Here is a 20,407-nt window from a genome sequence, read left to right as displayed (position 1 = left end):
TGTGATTCCGACTACCTTTGCTGGGCATTTTTTATAAATCTAACTTCTCATGTGCATATGTCCCTTCTGTATTACAGTAACCTAAACTATTTTTTAAAAACGAAGTAAACTAGGATAGCAAAAACTAGAGTGGACACAACTGAAGCAATTGGCATGTGCTTGCAAGCTGAGTACTCTGTAGAAAGTACATAGTAGTAGCTTTAAGAGCCACTACTGGAAATTAATGAGTCAGAAAGGAGAGCACATACTATATAGATAACTCTTTGAAGGTTGCAGTAAACCTAAACAGTCTGAGAATGCTTGTGTAAAAGATACACATCTCTAATTTTAGCAAGTCCTAGTTCTAATCTGAAAAATTCTCATAGGTGTGTAAAGACAGTAAATGCACTCTTCATCTGAAGATGAATCTTAATTTAATGGGAATCATTATTAATATTTTAATGCATTGATAAAGTGTGCAGGTGTCTATGGAATGAATGATGTTGTCCAATCCTTTTCTAGTATAGTGATGTATGACACATTATTATTGTCTTGGTGTAGTGCTATATGCATTTTCATTCTGAATGAAAAACATCCCTTCTGCTGTATATACAATAATCACTATGTCTAAATAGATTTCTCTTGAGGCCCTCAAGCTGATATGTCAAATATGTTTAATGCACTTAATTATTTGATAATGAAGCACAATGAATTTTGTTCAAGGAGAGCAGCTTTTTATTGCAAATCGGGCAATCATACAACTTCTAGTCATATTTTTTCTTCTATTTCCAGATGAGAGAGATTTCTATATAACTCTTAACTAGGTTTTTCATTGTCTTGTGAAGCTGTCTACTTTAGATAGCCTTCAGTTAGTTTTTATAAATGCCTCAAATTCTAATGCAGTTAGATTTAATTTGGATATGCTCTGGATGTAACTGAAATGCATATGTACATTTTGTGCATTTTCTTGTGAACCAATAAAACAGTCTGAAGAAAACTTTTAAGCACTATACAGTTAGCAAAGCCAACTCGTACCTTTTCCCCCTCTTTCCCTCTTTTTGCCTCTTTTCAGATAGAGAGCAGAGAAGTGTCTTTGAAGAAACTTCCTGTGGGAATGCCTAACGTCAGTGCAGCTGCACTTCTGCAGATTTGCGTGCTGCTGTCTGCGCTTCCTGCGCAGTATTTCATATCCCAGTGGTATGGAACAGACTCTGCTCAGCGCATCCAAATAACAGAAAGGTTGTAAGTCTCTCCTTCCCTACTGTATTTGTTTAGAAAAGAATCTCCTCCTTATCCCAAATGACGCTTTGTCCTGGGAAGTTGGAGTGTGGGTGGGAGATGCTGGCCATTCCTACTCAAAAACAACATTCAAATCATACCTCAGACATTTTTGTGGCTTAATGTGAGCATATTTAGTTTTTTAAAGATTCCTGTCAGCATTTGAATAACAGCTATTGTTTTCTTCATATAAAAATCTCTGTATAATCTGCGTGACTATATCTTAATCTCATTCTGTTTTTGGAGAGTCTGATGTATGTTACTATGGGTTTAATCTCTTTAAAAGTTGAGAAATGTGTGATTAATAAGACTATTTCTAACTTTCTATTGCCTTTAGACACTTACTATTGAAATAGATTTTCTAGCATAGTATGAGTCAGTGTAGAGTCTTAAGCAACAAAAATTCTTTCATAGTAAATTGCTTAAGGCAGTCATAATGATAGAATTCAGTAAATAGTGCCATCTTGTTTACTAATTAAGAAATTATTTAGACAGGATCACACCCATCTGTCTCCAAATATAAAGAGGAGAATGCTACATCAGATACAAATATTTAATGGTGATAACCATGGGCAAATGTTGATAACTTGAAGATCAACCATGCAAAGAGAGATTTGTATGATTTACGGTTTTCATAATACAGTCTGTTTAGTATATTGGTTGTGTGATTAATCTGTAGAATTCAAATACAACAAATAATGTGAGCAAATAATGTGTTTATATATATAAACACTATCTAGGGTTTTAACATAATGTGATGGTCATTTTTACTACTAAAGGATAATTGTCTGGTGGAGCAGCTTTACAAAATCTTATTTGAGCCTGGATGCATGGGCAGACCATTTAAAGCTCTGGCTATCAAAGACAAGGTAGGATGTTACATACTTACTGTCTACACTTAAGTCTAACTTTCAAAATTGGTCTCTTTTTAACAGAAAGGTATGCTTTTGGGATGATGTGAGTAACAAAGGGGAAATGTCTCATATTTTCCTGTTGAGACTGACTTGGGATTTTCTACTTTTTGCCTATATTCTACACAAATATGCATCCTGGACTCCATGCAAAACTAAACATAAATCATAGCAGTAGTTATGCATGTGTTATCCTCTACTTCAAACTTGTCTGATTGTGAAGTCAGTAGGATTAACACATTAATGATTTTAAGCAGAGGTGTGTTTGTAGGATGAGATTCTGCAACATGGGACGAACATCTTAACGCTGTATATGACAGCTCTGGAGTTAGAATTAGAAAATTGAATGTGAAATTAGAAAACACAGATGGAATTAGAATACACAGATGGATTTAGAAAAAAGGGGGAAACTTGGACATTCATGATGAAGTGAGCTGGTCTAAAAACAGTAAGACTGTATCATAGACACCACTTTAATTAAGAAGACTCTTGCTTGTACTTGTTTGCGGAGGTTAAAAGTGTTGTGAGATCCGATTATTGTGCAATAGAAATCYTCCAAAGTTTTTACCTGTCTGTATCTTCAAAGATCCTTTCTTAATCCAGGTAAAAAAAATAAAGGATATCATGGAGTACCTCTGAACTGTGGAAAATTCAGACTTAAATTTTGCCCCCAGGGAAGCCCAGAGGAGTGATATATGAAAGGAAGATTCTCTGTTTTTTATAAGAATCCATGAAACTGTGCTTTCCTCAGGTTCCCCCTTAACTTGCTTACTCTAACTTTGCAGAAAGCTCCAGGGATATCTAAAGATAAAGCTTTCAAGGACCAAATGATCCTTTGATTATTTGTCTACAGTAGGAGATGCTTGTGTCTTCTAAAAATCCTATAATACTATAAAGAATTGATTATTCTAAAAAATGGTGACATTTGTGACCTTCCAAACCTTCCATATTAGCTGCTATTTTCAACAATGCAGCCAGACAAGTCAGGACATTTTTTCCATTTTTGATCCTGTTAAAAGCTATTTGTCAGCCTTAAGCATTTCTACAGACTTGAGCTAAACCAAGATTAAAAATTTTTTTTCCTTTTTCTTGTATATCCCCTAAAAGTGGTGTTCCTGTATAACTGTCATTCTGTTTGGGTTTCAAATTGTAATGAATTTTGTATCAAATGTTTCACAGTATTGCTTTACTTAAAATAATCAGAAGACTGATTATCCTAATACTCAGTTTCTAAAGAACTTGTTTGAACATTGGTTTATTAATTTTACATTTTAGGAAGTGGTACTATGGAGAAAAGAAAATTAAAAGTGGAGAAAATGAAGAAACAACCCATTCTTACTTTGCAGGTACTGGAGTCTTACTTGGATTTTGCTTGTGATATTGTATTCTAAGGTGTATGTCTACACTTACCTTGTAACTGATGGTCTTCCCCCCCCCCCTTCTCTCCAAACATTATTGATTGTAAGCAAAACAAAATATGTAAAATCTGAAACCTTTTCATTCTGTGTTGTATAACAGTATCAATATGGTATACCATCCTATATGTGTATGTCTATTTTACTGAATAGATCTGAGTGTACCTATTTTGAACTGACATACGAAAAAACAGTGGTATACCTTTCATTTTATTCAAGTGAACCGATTTAGATCAGCTTCATAAAAGGATAAATAACCAGTTGATCAGTCTTTTGATCTTGACTTAGTGCTGTTCCCTTTAAGGGAAAAAAAGAAAAAAATCCCTGTGGCTGACTGAATAGAAGAAATTCTGTGACACAATCTGGAAAAACTAGGTTAGGACTAGTTGGACTATGTGTAGCCTTGTAAAATACTGTATACAAGGCTAAAGGTAAAAAATAATTGTCAATGCATACTTGTGTTTATGCTTTCCAAAACTCTGTTAAGATCCATGCGTAATATCAAAAGTGTACAAATACAAAAATACCTTCCGTAGTGGATGCTATTTTGTCAAGTACTGTAATACTTTCTTTTTCTCCCCCCTCCCCAGAATGTTATYTCTTTCCTTGCTTACTTCACCAAGTAATATAACTGCTAGTTCTGTTGCGCTGGAAGTCAGATGAACATCTGTTTAAATGTTCAATATACTAGATCAAACACTTTTCCTTGCTAAGTCTCTTTTTTTCCTTAAACTAGAATCAACTTACATTCGTAGTCCAAAGCCTGAATATATTCAGTTCAGTGTGGGACAAGTAATAGTTCACAAAAGATTTGGCTATTCAGGAGTCATTGTTGGATGGGATGTAAAAGCTAAGGCTCCGGAAGAATGGCTACAACACAAATATCCTCCAGCAAAACAGGTTTGAATGTATTAAATTCTTGCTTTATTCATACATACATGGAATAACTCAGGTTTAAAAAAAAAAAACCTCAGAAACGCCATTACAGACAGACTTTCTGCTAACCTAATGGAAAATAGTTTGAGTCTCTCATCACCTGTGTAGCTGAGGGATAGTTCTGCTTATTCTGCTCTATCATCACAGTAGAGCCTTGTTGTTGCAGCACTCATTGGTTAAACTTCACTGATCAGGGATGTACTGGCAGTCTCTTGAATTAAAATTACTCACTTTTAACATGCAACATTGCCTTTTAAGCAGCAGTGTCAACCTATAATGTTTGAACTAATTTCTCGTGGTATGTTATTAAAGTTGAGAAGCTTTAAATCCTTTACTTACATCTACACATCAGATAGTAATATCTTCATTGCACCTAAGAAATGCAAGTAAGCTCTTGTGTTTAATCAATTTCAGTTTAAAAGCTACGTTTGGGGGGATCTGGACACTTGAAATGTAGATTTATTTAACAACATGTTTTTGTTAGAATTCTTGAAGCTTTTGAAATTGTCTAGCCTAAGTCCTTGGTTTATTTTAAAATAAGATCCTAAATCTATGTTGACAGTGCTGCTCTGATAATACAGCGTCGCTTACTCTGCAGGTTGCCTGCTCACATGTTGCAAAAGTGGAAGGGAGGCCAAAGAGGACTGAAAATGAGAAAAAGAAAGAAACTCTGCCTGTAGATGAGAATTGGTGTTCAACTGGGAGCAGATTCAGTCCTATGTTGTGTCTTCTGTCCTTTCCCTGTTGTAATTTTATCCACCTGCCACTCATCCTTGACTTCTAATATATCTGCATCAGTGCTTTTTTTCCTTCTCTCTTTCTATATTACTGTCACCTACTGAACACCCAAATGTTCCCCATCAGGCATGCTGATTCTTCCACATATCTTGTTTAGTTCTGTTCTCCCAATGACCTTGTGTTCATCTTTATGATTTTAATTTCAACAGTGATGACTCATGTGGTTCCCTTTTTCTTTTTTTCAAACTAGCTTTTGCATCATTGTATTACATGCATCAGCTACACAAAATCGCTTTTGACCATAAGAGTCAACTACTGAGCTTGATCCTTGCAAATCTCCTCCAAACACTATCCATGCTTTCAGCTCCACCTCCTCACAGCATCACTGCCTTTCTTTGACTTCTAGTTCATTAATACATTGACCAGTGCAGAGGCCACTGCCTGTCGCATTGACCAGTACTGCCTAACTGCTTCATTGGCTCTCCATTTATCTGTCTATATTCATCCATCACTTTTGTGTTTAGATTGTGGGTTGTTAGGGGCAGGAATGTTTGAGTAGTCGTCATGCTGGGACCCTGGTCTAGGACTGGGGTTTTTAGGTGCTATAAGAATATAAAAATAAATAGTAGTAAGCCACACTTCTCCTTCATGGCTGGAGTTCCCTAAGTGATGCCCAAGATTGGGACCAAGATTGTCAGAGGTATTATTTTGCTCTAGATTTGCCCCTTTTTCAGTCCCTTTCTGTAAAAACTTGTGAATGTGAAGGAAGAAGGATGACTAATAAATTGTTATGGGAACTACTTACAGAAAGCAGGGATATTCTAAGTCACGTTTCTTGTAAGATTTACTGGAGAAAAGATTACTTGGAATATTGGTTCTTTAAAGAGTGTTTCTGATATGCCAAATAGAACTTCACAGATTACAGGTTTGATTTTTTTTTTTTTTTTTATATTTAAGTTTCCAAACTGATGTTGATAAGATCATAAATTTAATCTGCCCTATGTATATATTGAGGTGTGTGTGTGTGGTGTTTTTTTTTTAAGCATTTGTAAATCTACTGAAAGTTAATTTATTATATAATGTAATCTTTAGTCATGATCTCCCCTTGAGGTTATTTATTTTTCTTGTATTTTTACAGGATCTAAAAGATACTCCTCACTATCGAATTCTAATTAACAAAGCAAATGGATTTGGCAAACCTACAGCTTACATTCCTGAGGAGGAGATAACAATTATTATGGGATTAGAGGTAGTATTTATTTTTTATTTAACTTCAAGTTGTTTGTTATCCTGTATGTTTAAAAGTTGGCTGACCTTTGACTTTGTAGATGCTAACTATTCATTTAACAAAGGTAGTGAAAACCAGCAGAAAAAGCAGATACACAAATTATTGCTGTACTTTCAAATACATATTTTTAGGTGATAAATGACCAAAGCCAAGTGCTGCCTACTTCCAAGTATCCAACTCTCTAGTTTTTTTGCTCATCAGATTTTAGCAACTTGACTTCTGTTGCAAACAGGCTGTTGCAGACATGGACTTTGTTTCAGAATTTCACTGACCCATCAGACTTGAACAAGTCATTTAATCTCTTTCTACTAGAGCTAGCAAAGAATACTGGTTTTGCAATTCCCCTTTGGAAAAACTGCATTTCAAAGAGCTCTAGCTCAGATGCTGCCCAGACTGAATAATATCTCTCTGCTTGACTGCAAAGATCTRTGGGAGCTGAAAATTCTGTTTTGTGTATCATGATCTCAGTAGCTTTTTATGTCTAACTCATGCGAGGTGCACCTGATTCTTAAACTAGTTGGAGATGTGTTTAAGTCCTGAGAGGAGTCTGATTCAGAAGACAGCCTTCAAGCATGCATGCCACATACAGGCAGCATTTTTGCAAGGCAACCAGCACTATAGCGGATGCTTTTTCTTTTAAATTGGACAGTGGCAGTATCCATATTCAAAATAACATCAAGTAGTTAAACCATTCATCTAACATGTGAAAGGCTTGATCCTGCCAAATGGAGGAGATTCGAATGGGTGTTTTTTGCCTTTCAGGAGAAAGCCCCAATCAAATTGTGTAAATTAGGCTGGCCTGAAGAATCTCCAAGCTTTCTGTTGAAACTGTGCCTCCGTTTTAGCCAAAGACTAATATAAAACGTGCTAACATGTGTGAACTCTCCAGCGGGAATTATGCCATCTCAGATGAGTGTCATATATATTTAGAATTGGGTTTTGACTGCTCTAACTTACCTTTCAAAAAACCACACACCTTTCATTATGTCAGTTGGTCACCTTCAGTTACCTTTATAGTCCATGGGGAGAAACAGATACCTCACTTTAAACATTTACCTGATGTGAAAGCTAGCCTTTAAGATGTCAGATTGCTTTATTCAGCTACAGGAGAGGCTTATTCTACACATAAAGTATTAGGGGAACTGATGGTAACAAGCTTGCAAAATCAGACCTTTGAAAGTTGTTTAATTGAGTGAGATTAATTACAAACTTTGTTAGTCACACCTATACCTTAAGTTCACAAGGAGGTCTGCATATTGCCCTTGCTTCTCCTTTCCTACGATCTAATTGACAATGTACTTTCCTAAAGGGTTTTGGGACTGAAGGGAAGAGAAAAAGCTTAAACTCATTCTCACCATTTCCTAATGGTCAGTTCTAAACAACTCACTGTAAGCTTTCTGGATCATGACACAGCACGCAATGTGAATTCCCCTCTGTGGATTTGCATCTTAAAGCTGGATATTGTGCTACCTATGGCCATCACTTCACCAACTGCTGCTTTACTGTTCCCGCTGCCTAATTGGACTAAATAACTGATCCAGCTGAAAAATAGCAAACAGCTGTACCAGCAACAAATAAGTGGAAAGTACTTCACTAAGAAATAGTGCTGATTTAAATACATCAACCCCAGTTTAGATCTAGCACTTATTTCATGAGATATGCTCAAGATTTGTAGAGTAGTTCAACAGTTTGAGGAAAACCTCATTTATGCCATCAGAACAATGGCTAAGGTGTGTCAAAAATCCTGATAAGTGTCTTTACATACATTATGTATTTAACAACAAACAGGAATTAACCATAATAACTTAATAACTTACAAATTGATACTTTAATGATTATTTTATATATTGCTAGTTCTGATACCTATTCACCTTGAAAAATTACTTTCTCAGGTACATCACCCTGATATGAAAGCCTACTTCAGTGGCTATGATGGATCAAAATACATTATGCAGCCATGGTTGAAAAAAATCTATCCTCATGACTGAAGTATTTAACTCTTTTATATGTGATGTACATCTGCACAACACCCTTCCTTTTTAAACTGGAGCAAATAGACACCAGGATAAAATAGATTGTATATTATTTCATATGAAGAAATAAATTTGAAATTATTAAGCATGTCTTATGTTGGACAGTTTGTTTCAGCAGAAATGAATGCACTGCATATTCAGTGTACCATGAACTCGGGACTGGGTTTCATTTCCTAATTTGGGAGGAAGGCTTTAAATATAGCCAGACTTCAGGTAGCAGTACCTAAGGTTTTGAATGTCAAATATCTTGGCCTTTTGCCAGAGGGATGGGAATAAGTTAAATGGTTAAATAACGAGCTTCCAGAACTAATAGTAACCTTGATTTAAGGGCAGAGAGCTAAATAAAGGCCAAATGGAACTCAAGGGGGAGCTGTAATAAGTAAATCCTGCAATAATTTGACCACTCTGTTTTTACAAAGCATGTATTGTGATGCTTTTAAATGATTCATGCAAAAGAAGAGTTGTGAGTGACATAGAAGTGTATTAAATGTAATTTCTTGCACCTGGATAGACATGTTAGAAGCTGTCTACTTTGGCTCATGAACTGCATTCTTAATATTTTACCTTAGCCCTACTTGCTACCATAAGAGTGAAGTAAAAAAAAAGCATGAAGAAAGCATGAAAAGCGTATGAATTAAAAAAATAAAATGTATATACAGTGCCAGTGGAAGTGACTTTGAAAACTTCTACTAAATCTACAAGTGTCTAGTATTTGAGAATTTTCTTTTTAAAAACTGTTCCATGAAAGGTACATGTTTGAAAAACAAAGACATTTGGACATTTAATCCAAGGTTTCAGTGACAAGAATATTTCTAGAGCAACTTGTTTCTTCTGTTTTCTTTTCCCTTTATCTCAAATACAGCAAATACTCTACAAGAAGCATAAACAGTCGCATTCTGGATTCTTTCCTGCATAGTCAGGGAATCTGAGGTGTTAGATAGATTACTGTCTATGTGGCCTCCCCATTCTTTTGCTTCTTCTTCTCTTATTAAGAAGGGTTTTCCCAATGACTGGCCAAACAATCGACAGACTTCTTGAGCTTTTCGCCGTGTGTTTCCAACAGCAGCAACACATACTTGACGGCTGAGAAGTAGAAAAGCAGCAATATAACAAGCAGGGCCAACCGTTGTACAAGTTTTCCTGCCAAATAATTTTTTCAGTGCCTCTGTTTTCATGACTAGGTAAGATGCAAGGCACATCATCCTCCCCCAGCTTCCAAGTGGTAGTTTAAAAGTCTGAGGGGGAACTCAGCAATGAGAAAATGTCAGCATCCTTATCAACTATGATGAAGCATTTCAAATGTATATGCTGCAGGCACTTTGGGTGTGTGGTGCAGAGCAAGAGTTCAGCCTTTGCTCCAGGCCTTTGGGTGGCCCAGCTCTAAGGCATGCCAGGACCTGTTTAACCTCACTGGCCTGATTTCCAGCTAGACTCCTGCACAAACCTTTGAGATACACTTCTGACATCTCCAGAGTTGTTAGTAGCAGCTAGCTGTTTCCTTCCTGGGAACAGGCCTGATGATTATTTAAAAAGCCAAAATCCAATCCAAGATAAGGTCCGCTCTGCCACCTCCCACACACTCAATGATAGAAGAAACAGGAGTCTGAATAATTAACCATGGAAATATCAAGGCCCCTGGGCTTCAAAGTAGCATGTTTTGATGCTAAGCAAGGACTGTGAATGGTTTGTTTCAGCGCTTGTCAGCAGCTAAGAGTAATGGAAATTGGCAAGAGTACTTAGCATTATCAACATCTGGTAACACGTTCATGCATAAATCCAAATTAAAACTAATATGCACTGATGTAACAAAAGCCAAAATATGTTGACCTAGCTAGTGTTAACAGTTGATTATACAGCCAACTGAAATCAGTGGGAAAACATTTTTTTTTTATTAATTCTGCTTTTGGACAGGGGCACTGTAGAAGGAACAAGCTGTATCTTTCTAGGCTGAACAGCATTAATTTATAAAATTATATTTAGAAAAAATGCTGAAATACTTAAATATAAATTTTAATAGGCATCAAGGAAACTATCTGTCCCCATTATAATCAGTATACATGATGTATTCATATTAACTGTTATCTGAGGTTGTAAAATTTGTGGAGTGAGAAGGAACTTACCGAAGGGTGTCTACAGCTTCTGGTGTGTGGTAGAAATGAGGTGGACTGATAGTAACAGAGGTCCCTAGCTTTTCAATGAGTAGATTGCAAACATTCTGCATTTTTCCAAAATCACTGAATATAATACAGACCTGTGAGTGAACACAGAGATTAGACAAGTTTTTTTTTTTTTCTTTTTACTTTCTCCTATGATGCACTTGCAATTAAATCACTACAAAGACAGTGTGTGTACAAACTAAACATACTAGAGTCCTCTATATAACTGTAACATTTAGTTGGCTAGAACATTTTTATAAGGAGTCTACCATTGGTTTCGCAACAGAAATGTTTATAAAATGGTTTAAAATTGAGGATTGAGAAGATGCTCTTTTGTGAGGAAGTACAGTATTCTTGGTATGTAAACAATTTGAAGAATGAACACATGCTCTTTGGGACACATGACCAGATGCACCCCAATTCCTGACTTTTACAATTAGCCTTAGATTACTAGATGTTAATTATGTAGACGCCCGAGCAAAATGATGTGGAAAACATTGTGCAGGAAGGAAATTTACATTTTATTTCCAAGCATTAGGTTCAAGAAACCTAAACTGTCGGACTAAGCTAACCCTAGCCTGGTCCCTGCAGTGGGCTCAAAACCCTGTGTTTCGGTTGAACAGGCTCACTCCAGTGCCTGTAGAGAACTGGGCACTTCAGACTCAGATTAAAAACTATTTAAACATTTAGCTGCCTGTGGCTTTGGCAATAAGAAGCACTAAATACAAATGCTTCAGGAATCTTATTCCTCTCCAGAATTTAGGTGCTCTCACAAGTTCTACAAACAGGCATCACTATGTGCCCAGGATCCAGAGCCCTACAGCCTTCCCTGAAGGCAAGGACCTGCCACCTGACTTTCAAGCCAGGAGCAAGCCTTTCTCTGTGGCAGAGCACAGTAGTCAGCAGTGAACCCATGATGCCCAGCTGTCAGAGCATTCAGGTAGCAGAAATCCCAGGTCACAAACTCCTCTTTAGGAGGACCAAATCCTTATCTTCAACTCCCAGTAGAGTGCTCTCACCACCACCAAGTCAGGCTCCTCCTCTCTCTTATCCCATTTCTTTTTGCACACTAATACAGCTTCAACAGGAAGAGAAGAAGAAAGCCATGGCAAAGAAAATTCCATTGCACACTCATGTGAGGTACAGAACATGTTTTCTGTGCAGTCCATGAAGCAAGCTATCCCAGCTAAGGTATATAGCACAAAAATCCAAGTTACTGCATGTCAGCTGGTCTACAGTTACTTCCTGTGTGCATTGACACCTTGTGATAAGAGAGAGAATCCAAGGAAGTTTACCCCTCAATAAGAGAGGGGAGAACTACTTCACATACAGGATAAGGTAAATACGGATACTGACAATTATCATAAAGTAACTAATGCACAAATCTTGTTACTCTTGGTAGCTCGTCTCAGTGTAGTGCATTTCCCCTCATCCTGGCTATAATCCTTGCACTGGCTCAGTATCTTCACTTCCATCCACTACAAGGACAGAGAGGCAAGTCTGGTGCGCAAAACTGCACCAAGTCTGCCTCCTCGTCTGAGTTATACACCCTCTACCTGTAACATAGTAGTTGGAGCACTTTCTGGAAGGTGCAGTATGGATTTGAACTAAGACTGAAGATGAAACTGATCCTAGATTTCTTTCTTCAGTGAGAGCTCTTCCCAAAACTATAAAAAGCATATATCCTTTTAGGATGTGTTTTGCAAGAACGTTGTCATAATTGTATTTTGTGGAAAGCAGAAAGTACAGTCTCACTGTGAGGTCTGTCACAGTGTCTTCCAGACTGTTGTCAGTGTTTACAAAATTAGTTCCCTCAAGGCGATCAAAGAACCATCACACAAAAGAATTGTGGGTCTTAAGTATATCTTGAATATTTATCTTAAAATAGCTATTTATCTGATAATTTCTTTAGTCTTCTAAAAACTCTTAAAGCAGAAAAATGCTAAAAAAGAGTTCATAGAATATAACATGACTTTTGAGATTTGATGTATGACACAAATATAATAGCAAACTCACTGGTACAGAAGCCAGTTTAAGTTAATTTTAAATTAATTTATATTGCTAAAACAGTCAAATGCACTGGTCAATAAAACTTAAATGATTTATGAAGCTGTACTAATGAAACTAGTGCTTAAATAAAGGGGCGGGAAAGGAGAAACTAATCTCTGCATAAAGAGCTACCATACTGCTACTTACACTTACAAGGCGGCCAAAGTAGCAGTCCTATGGGTAGATTTTCAAGTTCTGACTCCTAGTTCTAGGCAACCATACGCCTTTTGAACTGCAATTACAGCTGGCCCATATCATCTACAAACAAACACTTGATCCATGTAGTTAGTTTTTCCAGTTACAGTCTTTGTTGTATGAAAATTAATAGCGGGAAAAGGGAGATGATTGGTTAAGTTACCACTTAAGACTGAAGTTGTAAGCCTAAGCTTGTCTGTAGTCTAAATAATAATTGGATACAGTTTTATTGATTTTTCAAGTATAGCTTATCTAAAAGACCTGGTAATTTCAGCTTTCCTTATGGTACTTGTCTACATTATAAAGTTAAAATAATTCAGAACATGACACTGACGCATATCATTTAAGTAGCTGAGGACTCATTTTTATCTCCAGATTGTCTTCTGCAAATTCTCAATTATTTCTATATTTATTGTTGTTATTTGGATGAGAATATGCCTGAAAACAAATGAACAAACAAATCAAAGAGGCTGAACCCTGCTTTAGGGAATTGTAAGTAGCAGCTCTATAAAACAGCTATCATTTTATTGCAGACTTCCAGGTTGATTTCATAAGAATACGTAAAGTTACTGGGTAGTCATTAAAGTTTGATGCACTGAAAAGATTCATTGACTGAAAACACATCATTTCCCTCAGTGAATGTTTGTAGAACAACATTTACTTTTGCTATAGCATGAACATGCAAAACTGCACTCCCCTGGGCCACTTCTGAAGTAAATGGGATTACTCCCATATTTAGCTTTCACATAGCACTTTTTACCTACAGAATTCAAAGTGAATTACCTAGGAAACAATTAGGTCTGCTTTACTTGCAGCAGGCTGGTGGCAGAGTCATGTATAATAGACCCAAGGTCCAGGTGCTGCTCAACTGTGACTTAAGCAGATCTAGACTGGGGTTGCCACTCTTGTCCCCCATCCATTCTTGTCCTCTGCCTTGCATTGCCTCCAGTTCAGGGAGCTGAAATGATGGAAAAAATAATCACTTTTTGAGGAGCTTTCTGAACTAACCTACCAACTGATCACATAAGTACAACTCCTGGCAAAAAGTAGAGGGCAGGAATGGCTAGCAGTGAATGAGAGAGCAGAATGATAGGACACTAACCTATGTTTACCTGTACTGCCATAGAACGACAGCCTTAGAGTCCTAGAACACAATATTCCCTTCTATAGCATCACCTAAAATTTAAAATACACGTATTCATCTGAGAAGAAAATAATTCTTTTTGTATTACAGTAGCAGCAAACAAATATTCTGCACAAAACAGCAGGCTGCAACTAAACGCCACTTTAAATGGCAGTCTTTCCATAGTTTCTTTGGACTATGCTGCCTTTACTATAGAGAACAGCTACTCTAGTCATGATGAAAGACAGTCTGCACATTTCCACCGGTCCTTGGTGCATTTTTTTTTTTCTTTGCTAGGATGAGTACCTACCTCTGCTTCCATTTGGTAAGTGTTTTCTAGTCTACTAAAATCCTCTGTTACAGTCATATTTTCTTCCTAAAACAAAGTACAAGAACATAATTTTAAAACTCAGAAATCAAGATATGTTAGAAATGTATGTACATCATATTCTGTAAAAGCTGGACAGTTTTGGCTTATTACTTATAATTTAGCAACATAAGTGTGTAATTTTTATATGCAAGTCTCTTCAATTAAAAACTAGATAGATTTCTTGCAGTTATTTAAAGTGAATTACACAGTAGTTCTATAATGTAATTCTGCTGCTATTCACCTAAAGAGGAGAAGACTTGGGTCTTGAAAGCAACTGCTAGCTAGAAGCTGTGTGTATCCATGTGTAACTGTCAATTCACCTGGTTCACAAAACTAGAAGTTTAAATTGTTTTCAGAAAGTTAGTATAGGAAAAGTGCTTCAGAGATCCCCTATTTTAAGATATTTCCAGAGTAGCAGCTTGTAGCAAGTAGGTGATTTAAACAATGAGTAAATCATTTTTATTCTAGCAGAACAGTAACCCGTAAAAGAGGTTATTCCACCATTGACACTTTCGCATTAATAGCAGCTGTATTATTCAATGTAATGACTGCACAGAGCACTAGCAAATAGGATACTGTACTATTTAACTAGGATACAGAATAACTCTGGTTACATCTGAATATATGACCAGCTTACTAGTGGTCTAACCATCACATTTCTTTCACCAATTTCCCTCTCAGGTTAACACTTTGGAAGAACAGTTCATTGAAAAATTACTGCAGCAAAACAAAAAGTGCAGTTTAAAATTTAATTGCAAATTTTTATTTGAATCTAATACCCAGGAACCCTTGGGAAGCAGATACTAAGACTTTCAAATTGATTGTATAGGAAAACATAATATTTGCTTACAGTGTTGACCTATTACAAAAGATGCTTTGTTTCAGAATATTTCCTGTAGAGGATTCAAATTTTCAACTTTACCATGTAGCATGAAAAAGTTCATAGAAATGACAATAATCTGTTATCTAGGACTATTTTCCTTCTAAAGTGTTGTATGGAGTTTAGATCCATAATTATCACYGTGCAGCAGCCTACAAGAAATGAATTCTGAAATTTCAATTTGATGACTGATTGGCAGTGCTCAAATACAGGCATGACAGTGCTTATTTTTGGATACTCTCTCCGGTAAAGGCATGGACCAGGACCAGGTAGCCCCCAGAAACTATATTTCCCCTTTTACAGTCATAGGTTTGAGGTACTTCAGCAGCAAGGCTGGCTATGGCTCACTGAAGAGTGCTCAGCGCCAACAATTCATTTAATTTGTGAGATGGGGAAAATCTTACTATTTGTGACAGAATTCAATATAATTGGCAGGAAAGCTTTCCCCCCCCCCCCAAAAAAACTCTCATATTTCACAGAAATAATCATATGGTAAAGCTTTTTTTCTAAAAGTCTTACATATTTCATAAAAATAACCAAACTGCGATAAAACTTTAGAATAAATATCGAAAAAGCGCATTTGTTTTTCCTGGTCCCCATTCCATTATCTCTCTCTGAACAAATTAAAATCCTCTTCTTCTAAAGCTTTTTTTGGTTTTGCCTTTAAGCACGCTTGCTGTGTATTTAAGCACAGTGCCATCTTGTGGTTCTAGGCACTATTGCACTATCTATCTGCAATCAAAGTGAAAAATCATTTTGTGCCATCTATTAAAGATTTCCCTCAGAGCTAATTTTTATCCCACCAGAGTTCACAGTAGCTGTATGTGGTAGTGAAGATAAATGGAATAAATAATTACTGAAGTCATAACAACATGCCCTCTTATGATACATCTTCCATTAGATACCTGTCCCTGTTCAGGAGTGTGCTCTATTCTCAAAGATGTAGGAAAGACAGGTAGGTGGTGACAGTTTCAAATTGGAATTAAGGTTTCCACTACATCAGAAGAAAGAGCCTTTTTTTTTTCTCCCCTACTGCTTATGTCTACTGTTTATATTGTACTTGATTTTGGCTGAGGAGCTACTTATTTGATTGCAATAGTCACAAGAGAAAAAATAGTTTTCACAGTGCTTTAGGACAAGCTGCACTTTTGATGTGTCAGGTACTCTGCACTTCTGGAATAGTTTCTTTCATTTGCTAAATCTGTGGGACAAAAATCACATCAGAAATATTAAATCAATGTAACATTATTTTTACATGATACCTCAATTACCCCCCGAATCCCATGCACTATTCTTAACAGAATCACATTTGCACTCTGCTTATAAGTGCATTTTCTGAACCACCAGTGAAATAAACTATCACTGCTGCAGAAAAATAATTAGGTCATTTTATTCAATTTATAAGAGCATTTATGAACCCCAAAGTTATGACTAGAGCTGTGCTGTGTTAGGTACTGTACAAAAATGAAAAGTCAGTCAATATCCCCTTGAGCTTTTAATATCAAGTCCAGAACTATGCTTTACCTTCCATTTTTCTTTATTTCAGCACAGCAAAATCCTATATAGTCCTCCGTTCCTCGCTACTTATGAACACTTTCTTTTTCATGGAACCATCATGCTCACCCTAATTAAACCACTGCTGTTTAAAAGAATGACTACTCTTTCCTCAGAAGAGCACAGGAAAAAAACTAAATATATATTCAATGAAAGCATGCTTCAAGGAGACAGCTATATGACAACACAGTATGAAAAAAACCTATCTGAAGGTAAAACTGCGTGTTCTACTCCTGGCTACTGAGTTCACAAAACTGTGTGTCCTTTTCATAAAGCACCAGACTGGTCTTAATAAGGAAAAATGTTTATAATTTGAAAACGTATACAAATGCATAGCAGTGTATTATGTGGGCTATGCCATTATGTGTAGTTATAGATTACAAATCTGGAGACACTTGGAAATGTCTCTTAAAATGTACTTGTACATTTGCATTGATATATCCAATATAATTTTACTCTATGCAAAATAATACAAAGATAAGGAAACAGCCAAAAGATAGTTAGCTTCTTCCACSTGAAAATAGCATTTTTGTTCTTAGTGCTAAAGAAATACTTGATAAGACTTGATGCATGCTTGTACCTCCTACCAGTCCATCCATCAAAATACCTCTGGAGTGCTTGAAGATCACGAGCACCTCTAGCAAGAAAGCATTGCGCACGTGCTCTAACTAGGCATGGTGTCCGTGCTCCAGCCATTCGTTCCCACACTCTGTCCCTTCTGTTTGGCATTAGATGGACAGAATGACAACCAGATACCTACAGCGATGAAGTTTCTGATGCTTAAAGTCCATTCCAGGAATCACAGAAGTATATTGAACAATTATTTTAACAAAGGTAGGAAGAAGATTTGTATGCAAATGTAAGAATACTTCAGGGATATTTCTTAAGATAAGTGGTAGCCTAAAAAAAGGTGATGTCTATGCAGGTTTCTACACTTCTTAATCAAGAACATTTTGAAATTAGAAAATTTTGTATCTGGGTAAGCAAAACTTTTAAATCCTTTTCTCCTTGACTGTCTGGACGTGAATCCATAACTGTCACTCTTGAATAAAAGGTTCCAAATATGGAGGATACTACATATATATCCAAGAATATATCCCTGTATAGACAACCTCTAAGTCAGAGCCCACGTGGATACAATTTGTGAGCTGGTGTGTGTGTTTTGTTAAATAATACTCTGATTCTGGAGCCTCACTTAACCAGTACAACAAATATCACTGTTATTTTTAAACAAGGTGGCCAATGACAATTGTCTGCTGCAATGGTTAAAGAAAATGGGTATCATCTCCACACCATGCTGAAATAAACCATAAGTTATAAATTTAAATCAATTTGCTTCTGGAGAAAGAGAAAAAAATGTGACTTTTGAACAGTGGGCTAAGAGATTGGTTTCCCCGTTGATTTTACTTTCCCTGCAGCCCTCAAAGCAGATTCTGTGCTCTGAAGTGCTGCATATACTTACAGCACTCTATAAATAAACAGTATTGTGTGCATCTATTTCTGATTAAAATCCTGTGTAAATATATATGGAAATTAGGTGCAGCCCTCAGGTTTCTGACAAGCTACTAATGCAAGCCCCTGCTGCTACAAAGATTATGCACCTCTGATCTCCCAGACCTCCTATGATAGCAATAAAAAAAAAGAAAAAAAAATTAAGGAAATTGTGCTATGGATTAATTAAAAAATAAATATATAGATTAGCCAGATGATTTCTAAAGAGACCTTGGATAAGCTTGCAACAACTGGAATTGTATGAATATCATGAAGGGATATTAATTTTACAGTGGTCTAGAATGGTATTGACTAGAAGTGATGTCAGGAAATCCAGTTAAGAAGAAATTGCCAGCAATGCGAGTTGTTAGTCAGTAGAAAAGCTACAAAGCAAATGAATGCTCCAGTAGCAGAATGATTTAAAATGGGATGGAACAAAGCACTCAAAATTATACCACAGAAAACTACTCTGAAAAAAGACAACTTTTTGTTGTTGTTCTCAGAGTTTCCTAGAGCTAACACATTGCTAACACTGAGAAACCCAGAACTTAAGCAGCATTTCACAGTCTCTCTAGTAAGCAGGAAAAGTAACATTTCCATTCTCCAACATGTAGTATCTCTGAACCCAGCCAAAAGATTACCATGAAATTATAACTATAATAACACACTGAATGCTCAGCTCTCACAGAGTAAAAATAGTCTTCTCTCCACCTAGGTTACAACACCATTACTTACATGCTCCCATTACCTTTCTGAATCTGACTACATATACATAAATGCAATCATTTATTTGTTCGGGTCATACTTCATTTTGCAATTATTTTTTCTAGTCTGCAGTAGTGTTTACAGCACTCCAAAGTATGCTCATTTATTTAGTATTCTGTTTACGCCTTTTCTGTATCATCTGCAATGATGCTGAATGCACCGTGTCAAAACCAGAAGTCAGTTATTCAGATTCACTGTAGGCTAGATATCTGCAACTATCTTTTCTAATCTTTCCACGCTTTGAAGAGCTATTTAATTGCGGGTAGAAAGAAAACAGCTCATGGTCTGATAACTCACTATGGTGATGGGTACAAAGCTTATTATTTTCTCTGCTAATAAAAACGAATGCATATTGCGTTCACTTGCCTTCCCCTGTTGCTCCCCCAAACACAACAGACCTTAAACTCCTATTAATTCATGTAATAGAAACCAAAGGTAGTCCATGTATAAACCCCCACAAAAATGTTTCTGACTGGACAAGCTGTTCTAAAGGCATCCTGCTTCTGGTTGCCATTTTTCTGGGCAAGGCTCGCATGATGTGACAGACACATCCAGCCGTGCTAGAGCAAACCCATAAGAGAAGGGTCACATACCCAGCCCACAGCGCTCTCCCTGCCCAGGCCTGCAGGACATCTCGCCCCAGGGCTGCAGTATGAGCTTTCCCTAACTCAGGGGTTAAGGGTCGTCCTTACGATCACTCTTATTCCAGAACAAATGCATTATTCAGCTAATACAGAAAAAGAGGCAGCAGCACCATCAATTCTAAAATAAAACAGTAAATCCTGCTCTTTTTCTTAACAATAAGTTATAGTCCGCACTTACCCTCCAATGCACACAGCATCTAAGATGTCTAACCTTCTGCAGTTCTTTCATTTTTACTACATTGAATAATTTGGCATTAACAGCAAACTTGGTCATCTCCCTTTTCCCCAGCTCAACTGTGAATACACTGAAAGGCACAAATTTCCTGGGGGTCCTCAGTTAGTAACACTTTCAAAACCGACCGTTTATGCCATCAGAGGTTTTTTTTTTTCTTTCTATTTTAAGAGGCCTCGGTGTGGGACAGCGCCTGGAGCTGTCTTTATAAAATCCAAACACACCACGAGCAGGATCACCAGGACAAAAATCACCGTGATGGAGCATTTATAGTGTGGACAAAGCTGCTCAGGCAAAGACTGTGCTGTCATAAAAATGACTTCCCACGGCTAAATAATTTCTTGTGATAAAAGAACTTCCCCCCCCCCCC

The 20,407-nt window shown here is 36.8% G+C and overlaps 2 protein-coding genes across 5 annotated transcripts; one reads left to right on the top strand and one right to left on the bottom strand.

Moving 5' to 3' along the window:
- The first annotated feature begins 1,081 nt into the window (after window positions 1-1,081).
- Window positions 1,082-8,557, top strand: LOC112975737. The gene is made up of 6 exons (XM_026086217.1): window positions 1,082-1,218; window positions 2,037-2,126; window positions 3,444-3,514; window positions 4,320-4,483; window positions 6,396-6,506; window positions 8,438-8,557. Exons 1-6 carry the CDS (start codon window positions 1,094-1,096, stop codon window positions 8,531-8,533), a joined length of 657 nt encoding a protein of 218 aa, XP_025942002.1. The 5' UTR covers window positions 1,082-1,093; the 3' UTR covers window positions 8,534-8,557.
- On the bottom strand, window positions 8,543-20,369 carry IRAK1BP1 (interleukin 1 receptor associated kinase 1 binding protein 1). Of its 4 annotated transcripts, none has more exons than XM_026086218.1 (4): window positions 19,984-20,369; window positions 14,412-14,477; window positions 10,699-10,829; window positions 8,543-9,661 (listed from the first exon to the last, which is right to left on the bottom strand). In XM_026086218.1, exons 1-4 carry the CDS (start codon window positions 20,077-20,079, stop codon window positions 9,391-9,393), a joined length of 564 nt encoding a protein of 187 aa, XP_025942003.1. In that variant the 5' UTR covers window positions 20,080-20,369; the 3' UTR covers window positions 8,543-9,390. The 4 variants fall into 4 exon arrangements, with proteins under 4 accessions (XP_025942003.1, XP_025942007.1, XP_025942004.1 ...); XM_026086222.1 differs by lacking the exon at window positions 19,984-20,369 and adding an exon at window positions 16,876-16,933 and having other exon boundaries at window positions 8,546-9,661; XM_026086219.1 differs by lacking the exon at window positions 19,984-20,369 and adding an exon at window positions 16,257-16,700 and having other exon boundaries at window positions 8,546-9,661.
- Between the last annotated feature and the right edge of the window lie 38 nt (window positions 20,370-20,407).

The sequence above is a fragment of the Apteryx rowi genome, unplaced genomic scaffold, assembly GCF_003343035.1.
Source record: "Apteryx rowi isolate R43461 unplaced genomic scaffold, aptRow1 scaffold_686, whole genome shotgun sequence".
Classification (NCBI taxonomy): Eukaryota; Metazoa; Chordata; class Aves; order Apterygiformes; family Apterygidae; genus Apteryx; species Apteryx rowi.
The sequence above is the reverse complement of the archived record's forward strand: the minus strand, read 5'-3'. Positions and strand labels throughout refer to the sequence as shown.

What these genes read in the sequence shown, in the direction of transcription:
- LOC112975737 (XM_026086217.1), top strand. Translation starts at nt 1,094, where the DNA reads ATGCCTAACGTCAGTGCAGCTGCACTTCTGCAGATTTGCGTGCTGCTG. An exon ending in CGCATCCAAATAACAGAAAG is followed by an intron (nt 1,219 to 2,036) that starts GTTGTAAGTCTC and finishes TTACTACTAAAG; the next exon opens with GATAATTGTCTGGTGGAGCA. An exon ending in CAATTATTATGGGATTAGAG is followed by an intron (nt 6,507 to 8,437) that starts GTAGTATTTATT and finishes TTACTTTCTCAG; the next exon opens with GTACATCACCCTGATATGAA.
- IRAK1BP1 (XM_026086218.1), bottom strand. Translation starts at nt 20,079, where the DNA reads ATGACCAAGTTTGCTGTTAATGCCAAATTATTCAATGTAGTAAAAATG. An exon ending in GATGCTGTGTGCATTGGAGG is followed by an intron (nt 14,478 to 19,983) that starts GTAAGTGCGGAC and finishes ACTTTGTTTTAG; the next exon opens with GAAGAAAATATGACTGTAAC. An exon ending in GAAGCTGTAGACACCCTTCG is followed by an intron (nt 9,662 to 10,698) that starts GTAAGTTCCTTC and finishes TCTACTTCTCAG; the next exon opens with CCGTCAAGTATGTGTTGCTG.